Source organism: Bombina bombina, chromosome 9, assembly GCF_027579735.1.
Source record: "Bombina bombina isolate aBomBom1 chromosome 9, aBomBom1.pri, whole genome shotgun sequence".
NCBI classification, from domain to species: domain Eukaryota; kingdom Metazoa; phylum Chordata; class Amphibia; order Anura; family Bombinatoridae; genus Bombina; species Bombina bombina.
In genome coordinates, this window is record NC_069507.1 from 131,108,178 (window position 1) to 131,123,072 (window position 14,895).

At 37.5% G+C, this 14,895-nt stretch overlaps 1 protein-coding gene across 1 annotated transcript in view; it reads right to left on the minus strand.

Annotated features, from left to right (window-relative positions):
- Window positions 1–256: 256 nt before the first annotated feature.
- LOC128640067 (E3 ubiquitin-protein ligase DTX4-like) overlaps window positions 257–14,895 on the minus strand; it is a 46,942-nt gene continuing 32,303 nt past the window's right edge. The window contains exons 8-9 of the mRNA XM_053692390.1: window positions 5,119–5,208; window positions 257–4,239 (exon numbers count right to left, since the gene is read on the minus strand). Coding sequence (XP_053548365.1) covers window positions 4,027–4,239; window positions 5,119–5,208 — 303 coding nt within the window. The 3' untranslated portion in view covers window positions 257–4,026. The remainder of the gene's footprint in view (window positions 4,240–5,118; window positions 5,209–14,895) is intronic.

Below are 14,895 nucleotides of genomic sequence, written 5' to 3' on the forward strand. Positions count from 1 at the left end.
ACTGTGCACATTTTGTTATTGGAAGTAAATTGGAAAGTTGTTTAAAATTGCATGCTCTTTCTGAATAATGAAAGTTTAATTTTGACTTGAGTGTCCCTTTAAGTAAAATGTATCCACATATTTAACCAGGTTTACTTGCTTAATAAATCTTAGTGATACTACCAATGTCAAGCATATAATTTATGATAGATTAGATCTGGATAGATGTTATACTAGTTCAGTGTTTCCAAACAAAATCATTCAACGCAACAATAAATGTATTTGTTATACATAGTATTTTATTTGGTTTTAAGTGGACTACAAAATTATCCATACTGTGTTATTACATACGTAGGAAAATACTTTTTTGTGGTACAGCTCTAAAAATGTATATAGTTCTAAAATATTCAAAACCTTGCCGCTCAGATGAGATATTCTAAGAAGTCTCATCAGTACTGTGAGGTCCTTAAAAATTTTTTTTACAAACAAAAATTTTATCTTGAGAAATGTTTGTTTCCATATAGTGTTCTTTATCTGAAACAGAGACTCCTGCATTACAATATAAATCACTAAGATTTTGTGTGCTTTCTCTCCACGCCGGCGAGGTTTTGAATATCAGACCCAAAGTCACAAACTGGAGTTCTCTCATATCCTTATGTTCTAAAATGTAGCCATACATCAAAGCACATTTTTAGTGACTGGGCTCCATAAAATAACTAGCTAGCCCATGCTTTGAGGGTTCCTGAAAATGGTTATAAAATGTAATCATAAAAAAAAAACACATATATAAAAGTAAACTGAGTTTAATGGCAGTTTTATAAAGTCTATGTTTATACTTGACAATTAAGAACCTTTGAATACGAGTCTCTGAAATGAAATAGGACTATTATTTCCTATTAGCAAGAAGACAATATAAATACATTAATGTAACATATCAATGCATTTATTTATTTTTTTAGAAAAAAAAAAAAACTACCTTGATATATTCTAATGTTACTCTTTAGTTTTAATATATGAGACAAATTAATGAGTTTTAAAAAATATAAGAACAGTAAAAAACTAAAATTACATAACAATGGAGCCAGAATAATTGTATTTCTTATAAAAGATTATGCTGTTTGTTTGTGTTTAAAGGGACATAATACTCATATGCTAAAACAGTTGAAAGTGATGCAGCATAACTGTAAAAAGCTGACAGGAAAATATCAACTGAACATCTCTATGTAAAAAAGAAAGATATTTTACCTTACAATTTCCTCAGCTCACCAGAGTAAGTGCTGTGTAAAACGTTATCTTTCAGTTACTGCCAATCAGCATCAGCAGTGCTGAGGTCATGAACTCTTTCAATGTGATCTCATGAGATGTTACTTAACTCTCATAAGATTTCATAGTAAACTTGCTTAAACTGAATAGGGAAATAACATGTGTGCATGAGGCACATTCGTTAGCAAGTCCCAGGACTGATTTGCGGCTTAAAGTCCTTTACAATGGGGTGTGAATACTTAGGACATTTTGAGGTAAAATATCTTTCTTTTTTACATAGAGATGTTCAGGTGATATTTTCTAAGTCAGCTTTTTACAGCTATACTGCATCACTTTCATGTGCTTCAACATTTGGGTATCATTTCCCTTTAAGGAGGAAAATGTATTTAATTTCTTTAATAAACAGCATTCTAAAGAATAACTGCACAGCAGTACAAATAACTACGCAGTAGTTCAGATGTTTAATTGTACATTTATATATCACAAATATGTAATATTATGCACATCTGGCACCTATAAAACTGACTGCATTTACAGAGGACTAAAAAGTTCAATACCCAAATATGTACAACAGTTCAAATAAATTCCAGCACTCGCATTTGTTATTTGGTCAAAAAGTGCTTGTTCACACATGGGGTGTTAAATGCTATAATTTGCATGGCGTGTAACTGTGGCTTCAGTTGACTGCAATTTCAGAGGGTTTTTCAAAACTGTTGGTATGAATGCCAAAAGAATACAGTGAATGACTTTTACTCTGTCGCTCACATACCTGTATAGGTATGATGGAAATTATTGGGATGCTCTTTAAAAGAACATGAAAGACCCACATTTTATTTCATGATTCAGATAGAGCAAGCAATCTTAAACAATGTTTAATTTACTTATTACCAAATGTTCTTTGTTCTCTTGGTATCTTTTGTTGAAAAGCAGGGACATAATCACAGGAGCGGGCACGTGTCTGGGGAGTTATATGGCAGCTGTTTAGCAAGAAAGTAATCTATTTGCTAGAGCACTAGATGGCAGTCCTATTTCCTACCACGTAGTAATCCAAATACCTACCTAGGTATCTCTTCAACAAAGAATATAATGAAGCAAATTTGATTATAAAAGTAAGTTTGAAACTTTTAAAAAAATTGTATGTCTGTCTGAATCACAAAAGAAAAAATGTTGGTTTCATATCCCTTTAAAGGACCAGTCAACACAGTAGATTTGCATAATCAACAAATGCAAGATAACAAGACAATGCAATATCACTTTGTCTGAACTTCAAATGAGTAGTAGATTTTTTTTCTGGCAATTTTAAAAGTTATGTCTTTTTCCACTCCCCCTGTACCATGTGACAGCCATCAGCCATTCACAAATGCATACACGTACCATGTGACAGCCAGCAGCCATTCACAAATGCATACACTCTTATTCTTGCACATGCTCAGTAGGAGCTGGTGACTCAAAAAATTTAAATATAAAAAGACTGTGCACATTTAGTTAAAGGGACAGTGTACTGTAAAATAGTTTTTCCCTTAATGTGTTTACAATTGCTTTTTTTACCAACTGCAGAGTAAAAAAATGTATGAAAATTAGCTTTTTAAGGTTTATTTCTATATATAAAAGCTCTGATTTTGTGTTTTGAAGCCACAACCTAATAAAATGGGTTGAACTTGTAGGTATAATCAGATCTCATTACTGTATCACATTGTGTACATATACATGTGTCTTTATCTTATATCTGTCCTTAAAACAATCACCAGTACTTTGAGAGAACAATGGAAAATCAACATTGTATTACCTTATCTCTGCTATATCCGACTGGGAGTGTCATTTCTTCTGCTAGCTGTGTTTACAAAGCTTATCTATAGCTGGTACGCGCGGCCACAAACTTTCAGAATAGGTGGGGATACCACATGCTAAATCAACAATTTCAAATGCCAATATAAGGTTAAAGGAGCTACTTGTAAACAATTTAATACACTCCAGCAGGTAAAGTGGATCATTGGGAACAAATTAAACGGGAGAAATTTTTTGAGTAAACTGTCCCTTTAATGGAAGTAAATTGGAAAGTTGTTTAAAATGGCATGCTCTATCTGAATAATGAAAGTTTAATTTTGATTGAGTGTCCCTTTAAGAAAGCATATGTTACATATCTACCTACATTCACTAAACATTTAAAAGCCCCTCCAAAGAGGCAAATCTCTACCTACCTATTTTATTTAACAAACTCTAAAAGTCAAGAAATCTCTCACAATCTCCTTTTTATATATGCCCCAGTGGATAACACGAGTATATGACATATTTCCACTTGCTGGAGGTACCACTCCATTATTGGGGGAAAACACGGTTTAAAAGAATAATTTACTCTTTCAAACCTGCTATGTCTTTATAAATGGGGAAGTGATAATATATGCAATAATACTATTTGTAGATATTTTTTTTTGGTTCTAAATAAGTAAACCACTATGACTCATCTCCTAGAGATGGGCAGATTATTGGCTGTAAGCAGCAGGAGTAAACATTTGCAGGCAATAAAATTGTAAACTTCTAGTATGCAAATGACATCAGATAGTTTTGATCCTTTTGCTGAAATATGACATAACTGACATTGTTTCACAGAAAGAAAACCTTTCCATTGTACAGTTGTGCCTGCAAAAGATCACTAGCAATGTATAAAAAGTATATCCTTTTTGTATACGTGTAAATACTTTTTTCTGCACTAAAAAGCAGAGAACAATTGTTTGCAGAAAGATTTGGTTAATGTAACCATGGTAATCCCAGCAGAAAATATATGAGTCACCCTCCTGTAATTCCCCAGTCCCTGAGCTGCCGTAAAACGCTATCCAGATATCTAGGATCTGGAAAACCCCTCCCTGTCAGGTTCGAACCAAATTCAGTCTTATGGGGAATACGAGAGGTGGACACAGAGTCAGGAACTCCAGCAACTTGTGAAGGAACGATAGGGAAGAGAAGACGACGTTCCCAAATTTCAATTAAGAGGCGAAGGACCTGGGGGGGATGTAAAAAAAAAAAAAAAAGTCAATTGAAGAACAAAAAAAAAAAAATACATTTAGATGCAGGTAAAACATATAGGGCAAGATTACAAATGGAGCTCTATTTTAACATGCGCCTGTAAAGGGGCATTATAAGTGGTTGGTTAATGTGACCGTAAGCTTGCGGTTTCACTTTGCTCTAGAAATCATTAACTAGAGATCAGATCTCTGGTTAATTAAAAAAAAGTAGCTCCAATTGTCCCCAAAATAAATAGCACAGTATAGTAACATTAAATAAAAATATATAACTGCACGGAGCAGTTATAAGGGGTTAAAGTGAGGGGATGTCAATGGGGGACTGTGTGTATATTATTTATATATATATATATATATATATATATATATATATATATATATATATATATATATATATATATATATATATATATAAAAAAAATGTACATGCTTATATACATATATACTTATGTGTTTATATGTGTATATACACATATAAAACACAAATATATATGTATATAACCAAATACATATATATTTTGTATTGCTGCCCAATGCTGTGCGATTTGCCCGGTTTGCTAAGTGATTTGCTGTGTCTGGCGGCATGAAAACGAGGCTCCCATTAAAGTGTATGGAAGCGTACTCTAATAAGCGCTTGGCTTCCAAGCAATGCAAAGTCACGTTTACATTGCGCTGCACTTGTAATACCAGCGCACATTTACGTGCACTGGTATTACTGAGTGGAGCGCAAATATCCCGTAAGCACAATGCTGCGCTCCACTTGTAATCTAGCCCACAATATGCAAGGAATGAAAAACATTAATACTGTAAAGAATATTGCAATAAGAAGTGATGTACAGTATATATCATTCTTAATTACCTCTCTGCCTTTTGCAGTGTTTGGGAGGTAGCAATGTAGAGGAAAGTCAGGTGCTGTAAATTTCTTCCCTGGGTTTGGTTGTCCAGAAACCTGAGATGTGGAGGGGAGAGAAACAAGCAAATTAAACCTAAAATTAAATTAAAATTCCTGTTCCATGTCAGTATAGTAAACCATATAAAAGTACTGCAAAGTATTTTAAAGGGCATTAAAACACTAAATAAATGCTAAATAGAATTATGCATTCAAAGAAAAGATTAGTCTGAGAATAAAATGTAGCTTTTTAAAACAAACAAAAAAAACAAACAAAAAAAAACACAACATGTAGATATATTTTTAAAGTCTCATTAGTTGTTTAAAGGGCCATGAAACCCAAAAAATGTATTTCATAATTCAGATAGAGAATACAATTTTAAACAACTTTCCAATTTACTTCTATTATTTAATTTGCTTCCTTCTCTTGCTATCCTTTGCTGAAAGGTTTATCTAGCAAAGCTCAGTAGCAGCAAAGAACCTAGGTTCTAGTTGCCGACATTATATATATATACACAGGGCCGCCACTAGAAATTTTGGGGCCCCTGACTCAACCATTGATCAGGGCCCCCCTTCCTTTGACATGTGACGAAGTGACTAAAATGTATATGCACTTTATTCTTAATTGTCTATTTAAACTTGGAAATGTTGTAAAGGTAGTAACATACACACACACAGACACACTCATACACTGAAACACACAAACACACTCACACATAAGGATTCACATATAGACACTCTAGCAGACACGCAAAGAAACACACACAGACACAGACACCCAGACACTCAGCACTTGTTTACATTGACCTGACAAGTAATGAGGTAAACTACAGTTTTGTAAAAAAAAAAAAAAGGAGATTTAGAAAACAAAATATGGAGTTCTGATTATCTTTTTGTAAAGGAAGATGACAACAGCATGCAGTGGCTGAAAGGAAGGGCCCTGAACTGCCTAAATAATAATATAAAGGTTAAATGGTGGATTGGTTACTTCCAGAAAGGTCTTGTTAATCTCAAAGTCTGTAGAAAGATGTGAATAATTAGTAGTAAGGTCAAAATGTCCTACAGACAATGGACACACACACACACACACACACAAACTCAAACTTGCACATACACCCAAGGAAACACCAACAGAGACAGCCTCAGAAAACACACAAAGACCTACACACACACAGAGACACCCACAGAAAATACACAAAGACATACACACACAGAGAGACAACCACATAAAAAACACAGAAAGACATACATACACACACTCTCACTGAAAAATCCACAGAAAACACACAAAGACATCCACAAACCCACATAAAACACACACCCTCACAGAGACATCCACAGAAAACACAGACATACACACCTACCCTCACAGAGGCATCCAGAGAAAATACACAAAGACAAACATGCACACACCCTCACAGAGACACCCACAGAAAAAGCTCAAAGACATATGCACACACCCTCACAGACATCCACAGAAAATGCACAAAGACATACACACCCACCCTCAAAGAGAGACCCACAGATAAAAAATACATACACACTCATAGAGACACAAACCAAAGCACAAAGAGATAAACACAGACACCCACAGAAACACTCACAGGAGGAAACATTTATGCACCTTGCATCCCCTAAACCAACAGTGTGTGACATGCATGATAAATAATATTTTAGAAATTAAGAGATCACTTTTTAAAGAATCATATTTGTAAATGTGCAAACAAAAATAATTCTGTGAATGCAAAGTTGTACATTAATGAGCTGGGTAGATGGCTAGATGAAGAAAAGTACCTTTAAAAGGTTGACATATGTTTGTTTGTTTTTTCCCCATTTTCCCCAACCAAGAGCACCACTTCAAATATAGTGTACAAATTTTCCCAGCTCTCAGCTGTACTTATGGATTTTGAAAATGCTGTACTCTATATGGTCTTAGTGGGACCATAAGCTGTGGTACTCATACTATTAGATCTGGTTAAATGCAGGATTTAGGCTTGTTGGTATGTATTTCAAAATTAAGTCAGCTGTAGTATAAACTGAACAGTTTAACGTTAACCTGTCTCATTTCAAACACTGAGCAATCTTAGTCTGAGAGTATAAAATTTTATGCAGATGTAAAAATCTTAGATAAAATGCCTCCTTGCATCTGGAAAGTCCTTGCATAAAGGGACAGTAAACTGGAATGTAATGCATGGTTTTAAAAATAGAATTTCTACAGCATTGTCAAATAATTATAAATACACTGCTGCTAAAAAAATGTGTTTTTATGGACCCCTAGCCCCACCAAACAACTACTACCACACTGAAGTTACAATCCAAAATTGCACAAAGAAATAAAAAAACATTTGCTAAGTAAGTCCTACCTCCTCTGCAAATGAAAGTAATCTGCCCTCTGACTCAGGCACACACTGTACAAAGTGCCAAGTCTGTCTCACACTGCGCATAGTGGTTTAGTGCACACTAAGAAATCCTCTCAAATGTTAATACTTTACTCCTTGCAATATTATTTCCCATGCTCAATTAGCACTCTGCTGTAGTACCCATTTTTTTTTTTTAGTTCTTGCCTCATGGGGCCCCCCTGGCTCATTGGGCCCCTGACAGGAGTCACCCCTGTCACCCCCTGATGGCGGCCCTGTATATATATATATATACACATATACATACACACTGTATATGTGTGTATATATATATATATATATATATATATAAATATATATATATATATATATATATATATATACACACACATACATACATACATACATACACCACACACACACATTATATATATATATATATATATATATATATATATATATATATATATATATATATATATATATATATACACACACATATACATACACACTGTATATGTATGTATATATATATATATATATATATATATATATATATATATATATATATGACACATACACACACACATATACATACACATATATATATATATATATATATATATATATATATACACACACACATACACACATATATACATACATACTGATTGTCATTGGCTCACCCATTTATTCAGTTAGAAACCAGTACTGCATTGCTACTCCTTCAACAAATGATACCAAGAGAATGAAACAAATTAGAAAGTTGTTTCAAATTGTATTCTCTATCTGAATCATGAAATATATTTTTGGGTTTCATGTCCCTTTAAATAGTGACAAAATAAGTGTAACGTTTTAGTGTCTATAAAACAATGGGAGCTTTCTCTGCTGTGGCCAATCAGGGACAGTTATAAATAAGTCACTAGAATAGCACAGGAATAGAACAATGTTCTGTACTTCCATTCTGAAATTGTGAGCTTTACAGTTCCTGTTTGAAATGGAAGTAAAAAAATAAAAAAATAATAATATATATATATATATATACACACACACAAATATTTTTACCATTTTATATCACCGTATAAATGTGTTTGTCCCTTTTAACCTTCACAGAACCTAGACATTGTTGCCCAGCACAGTTCTAAAGTAGAAGTGGAAATGACATGTTTGCACCTGCATGTGTGAGTTTTACACACCCTCTACAATCATTCCTGTGCCATTAGTCTGTGGTTCTGCTGCATGAGCGTGATCTGCAAGTGGTGTATTAAGTAGGGAGCACAAAGTGAGGCGTAACCGTGCAGAAGTCCAAAGTATATAGTTTCCACGTTTATTTTTAAGAGTGTTGGCAACAATAATGTCTTGGAGCTCAAATGATTAAAGGGACAGTCACCTCCAAAAAAGCCTTTCATGATTCAAATAGGGCATGCCATTTTAAACAACTTTTCATTTTACTTTTATCACCAATTTTGCTTTGTTCTCTTGCTATTCTTAGTTGAAAGCTAAACCTAGGTGGTTCGTATGCTAATTTCTTAAACCTTGAAGGCCGCCTCTAAGGTGAATGCATTTTGACCACTAGAGGGCATTAGTTCATGTGTTTCATATCGATAACATTGAGCTCATGCACGTGAATTTACAGAGGAGTCAGCACTGATTGGCTAAAATGCAAGTCTGTCAAAAGAACTGACATAAGGGGGCAGTCTGCAGAGGCTTATATACAAGGTAATCACAGAGGTAAAAAGTATATTAGTATAACAGTGTTGGTTATGCAAAACTGGGGAATGGGTAATTAAGGGATTATCTCGATTTAAAACCTCCCAGTACATCCTAACTTCAAAAACATTAGGTATTTATTATTATTACTGACTTTTAACCAGCTTTTTTATTATGTTGTTCCACGGGTTGAGATAGATATTTTTTATATTCAGCATAATCAAACAAAACAAAGTTTATATGCTGGCAAGATACCTGATTCTACGGCACGGCGTTAATTTTAGGATTATTTTGATTCTATGATTTATTGACCCCTTTTCTTTACTGTAACTACATTTTTTAATAAAACATATTGTATAAAATTGTAGTAGTGAAGTCCAACATGCATATTGAGAAATGGACTAGTAAACCTTCTTCCCAGAATAGTACACCCTTGGATATAAAGGTAATATAAATATTATATGCTCCAGAATAGCATTATTGTGGCAAATATAAGAAAGCAATGAAAAGGTTCCCTAAAAATAGAGTAAGATTTGTTTTGCAGCATAAAAACATAATTTATGCTTACCTGATAAATTCCTTTCTTCTGTAGTGTGATCAGTCCACGGGTCATCATTACTTCTGGGATATTACTCCTCCCCAACAGGAAGTGCAAGAGGATTCACCCAGCAGAGCTGCATATAGCTCCTCCCCTCTACGTCACTCCCAGTCATTCGACCAAGGACCAACGAGAAAGGAAAAGCCAAGGGTGAAGTGGTGAATGGAGTATAAATTAAAAAATATTTACCTGCCTTAAAAACAGGGCGGGCCGTGGACTGATCACACTACAGAAGAAAGGAATTTATCAGGTAAGCATAAATTATGTTTTCTTCTGTTAAGTGTGATCAGTCCACGGGTCATCATTACTTCTGGGATACCAATACCAAAGCAAAAGTACACGGATGACGGGAGGGATAGGCAGGCTCTTTATACAGAAGGAACCACTGCCTGAAGAACCTTTCTCCCAAATATAGCCTCCGATGAAGCAAAAGTGTCAAATTTGTAAAATTTGGAAAAAGTATGAAGCGAAGACCAAGTTGCAGCCTTGCAAATCTGCTCAACAGAGGCCTCATTCTTGAAGGCCCAAGTGGAAGCCACAGCTCTAGTAGAATGAGCTGTAATTCTTTCAGGAGGCTGCTGTCCAGCAGTCTCATAAGCTAAACGAATTATGCTACGAAGCCAAAAAGAAAGAGAGGTAGCAGAAGCTTTTTGACCTCTCCTCTGCCCAGAGTAAACGACAAACAGAGAAGACGTTTGTCGAAATTCCTTAGTTGCCTGTAAGTAAAATTTTAGAGCACGGACTACATCCAGGTTGTGCAGTAGACGTTCCTTCTTCGAAGAAGGATTTGGGCATAAAGAAGGAACAACAATCTCTTGATTGATATTCCTGTTAGTAACTACCTTAGGTAAGAACCCAGGTTTAGTACGCAGAACTACCTTATCCGAATGAAAAATCAAATAAGGAGAATCACAATGTAAGGCTGATAATTCAGAGACTCTTCGAGCCGAGGAAATAGCCATTAAAAATAGAACTTTCCAAGATAACAACTTTATATCAATGGAATGAAGGGGTTCAAACGGAACCCCCTGTAAAACATTAAGAACAAGGTTTAAACTCCATGGTGGAGCAACAGTTTTAAACACAGGCTTAATCCTGGCCAAAGCCTGACAAAAAGCCTGGACGTCAGGAACTGCTGACAGACGTTTGTGTAACAGAATGGACAGAGCTGAGATCTGTCCCTTTAATGAACTAGCAGATAAACCCTTTTCTAAACCTTCTTGTAGAAAAGACAATATCGTAGGAATCCTAACCTTACTCCAAGAGTAACCTTTGGATTCACACCAATATAGGTATTTACGCCATATCTTATGGTAAATCTTTCTGGTAACAGGTTTCCTAGCCTGTATTAAGGTATCAATAACTGACTCAGAAAACCCACGTCTTGATAAAATCAAGCGTTCAATTTCCAAGCAGTCAGCTTCAGAGAAGTTAGATTTTGACGTTTGAAGGGACCCTGTATCAGAAGGTCCTGTTTCAGAGGTAGAGACCAAGGTGGACAGGATGACATGTCCACCAGGTCTGCATACCAAGTCCTGCGTGGCCACGCAGGTGCTATTAGAATCACTGATGCTCTCTCTTGTTTGATTCTGGCAATCAATCGAGGAAGCAACGGGAAGGGTGGAAACACGTAAGCCATCCTGAAGTCCCAAGGTGCTGTCAGAGCATCTATCAGGACTGCTCCTGGATCCCTGGATCTGGACCCGTAACGAGGAAGCTTGGCGTTCTGTCGAGACGCCATGAGATCTATCTCTGGTTTGCCCCAACGTCGAAGTATTTGGGCAAAGACCTCCGGATGAAGTTCCCACTCCCCCGGATGAAAAGTCTGACGACTTAAGAAATCCGCCTCCCAGTTCTCCACTCCCGGGATGTGGATTGCTGACAGGTGGCAAGAGTGAGACTCTGCCCAGCGAATTATCTTTGATACTTCCATCATAGCTAGGGAGCTTCTTGTCCCTCCCTGATGGTTGATGTAAGCTACAGTCGTGATGTTGTCCGACTGAAACCTGATGAACCCCCGAGTTGTCAACTGGGGCCAAGCCAGGAGGGCATTGAGAACTGCTCTCAATTCCAGAATGTTTATTGGCAGGAGACTCTCCTCCTGACTCCATTGTCCCTGAGCCTTCAGAGAATTCCAGACGGCACCCCAACCTAGAAGGCTGGCGTCTGTTGTTACAATTGTCCAGTCTGGTCTGCTGAATGGCATCCCCCTGGACAGATGTGGCCGAGAAGCCACCATAGAAGAGAATTTCTGGTCTCTTGATCCAGATTCAGAGAAGGGGATAAGTCTGAGTAATCCCCATTCCACTGACTTAGCATGCACAGTTGCAGTGGTCTGAGGTGTAAGCGTGCAAAGGGTACTATGTCCATTGCCGCTACCATTAAACCGATTACCTCCATGCATTGAGCCACTGACGGGTGTTGAATGGAATGAAGGGTGCGGCAAGCACTTTGAAGTCTTGTTAGCCTGTCCTCTGTCAGGTAAATCTTCATTTCTACAGAATCTATAAGAGTCCCCAGGAAGGGAACTCTTGTGAGTGGAACGAGTGAACTTTTCTTTTCGTTCACCTTCCATCCATGTGACCTTAGAAATGCCAGTACTAACTCTGTATGAGACTTGGCAGTTTGAAAGCTTGAAGCTTGTATCAGAATGTCGTCTAGGTATGGAGCTACCGAGATTCCCCGCGGTCTTAGTACCGCCAGAAGAGCACCCAGAACCTTTGTGAAGATTCTTGGAGCTGTAGCCAATCCGAATGGAAGAGCCACAAACTGGTAATGCCTGTCTAGGAAGGCAAACCTTAGGTACCGGTAATGATCTTTGTGAATCGGTATGTGAAGGTAAGCATCTTTTAAATCTACAGTGGTCATGTACTGACCCTCTTGGATCATAGGTAAAATTGTCCGAATAGTCTCCATCTTGAACGATGGAACTCTTAGGAATTTGTTTAGGATCTTTAAGTCCAGGATTGGTCTGAAAGTTCCCTCTTTTTTGGGAACCACAAACAGATTTGAGTAAAACCCCTGTCCCTGTTCCGATCGTGGAACTGGATGGATTACTCCCATTAACAAGAGCTCTTGTACGCAGCGTAGAACGCAGCGTAGAAACGCCTCTTTCTTTGTCTGGATTGTTGACAACCTTGACAGATGAAATCTCTCTCTTGGAGGAGAGTATTTGAAGTCCAGAAGGTATCCCTGAGATATTATCTCTAGCGCCCAGGGATCCTGGACATCTCTTGCCCAAGCCTGGGCGAAGAGAGAAAGCCTGCCCCCCACTAGATCCGATCCCTGATCGGGGGCCCTCAATTCATGCTGTTTTAGGGGCAGCAGCAGGTTTCCTGGTCTGCTTGCCCTTGTTCCAGGACTGGTTAGGTTTCCAGCCTTGTCTGTAGCGAGCAACAGCTCCTTCCTGTTTTGGTGCAGAGGAAGTTGATGCTGCTCCTGCTTTGAAATTACGAAAGGAACGAAAATTAGACTGTCTAGTCTTAGCTTTGGCTTTGTCCTGAGGCAGGGCATGGCCTTTACCTCCTGTAATGTCAGCGATAATCTCTTTCAACCCGGGCCCGAATAAGGTCTGCCCTTTGAAAGGTATATTAAGCAATTTAGACTTAGAAGTAACATCAGCTGACCAGGATTTTAGCCACAGCGCCCTGCGTGCCTGAATGGCGAATCCTGAATTCTTCGCCGTAAGTTTAGTAAGATGTACTACGGCCTCCGAAATGAATGAATTAGCTAGTTTAAGGACTCTAAGCCTGTCCGTAATGTCGTCCAGAGTAGCTGAACTAATGTTCTCTTCCAGAGACTCAATCCAGAATGCCGCTGCAGCCGTGATCGGCGCAATGCATGCAAGGGGTTGCAATATAAAACCTTGTTGAACAAACATTTTCTTAAGGTAACCCTCTAACTTTTTATCCATTGGATCTGAAAAGGCACAGCTATCCTCCACCGGGATAGTGGTACGCTTAGCTAAAGTAGAAACTGCTCCCTCCACCTTAGGGACCGTTTGCCATAAGTCCCGTGTGGTGGCGTCTATTGGAAACATTTTTCTAAATATCGGAGGGGGTGAGAACGGCACACCGGGTCTATCCCACTCCTTAGTAACAATTTCAGTAAGTCTCTTAGGTATAGGAAAAACCTCAGTACTCGCCGGTACCGCAAAATATTTATCCAACCTACACATTTTCTCTGGTATTGCAACTGTGTTACAATCATTCAGAGCCGCTAACACCTCCCCTAGTAATACACGGAGGTTTTCCAGTTTAAATTTAAAATATCTGAATCCAGTCTGTTTGGATCAGAACCGTCACCCACAGAATGAAGTTCTCCGTCCTCATGTTCTGCCACCTGTGACGCAGTGTCTGACATGGCCCTAATATTATCAGCGCACTCTGTTCTCACCCCAGAGTGATCACGCTTACCTCTTAGTTCTGGTAATTTAGCCAAAACTTCAGTCATAACAGTAGCCATATCCTGTAATGTGATTTGTAATGGCCGCCCAGATGTACTCGGCGCTACAATATCACGCACCTCCCGATCGGGAGATGCAGGTACTGACACGTGAGGCGAGTTAGTCGGCATAACTCTCCCCTCGTTGTTTGGTGAAATTTGTTCAATTTGTACAGATTGACTTTTATTTAAAGTAGCATCAATACAGTTAGTACATAAATTTCTATTGGGCTCCACTTTGGCATTGCAACAAATGACACAGGTATCATCCTCTGAATCAGACATGTTTAACACACTAGCAAATAAACTTGCAACTTGGAATACAATTCAATTAGAATAATATTAAAAACGTACTGTGCCTTTAAGAAGCACAGAAGATCTATGACAGTTGAAAATTAATAAATTGAAACAGTTATAGCCTCAATCCCTGTAAACAACACAACTTTAGCAAAGGTTTAATCCCATTAGCAAAGATAACAAATTCTGAAAGCAGGAAACAAATTACAGAATAAACGTTTTTTATCTCAGTCAACTATAATTCTCACAGCTCTGCTGAGAGAAATTACCTCCCTCAAAATAAGTTTTGAAGACCCCTGAGCTCTGTAGAGATGAACCGGATCATGCAGGAAATACAATGAG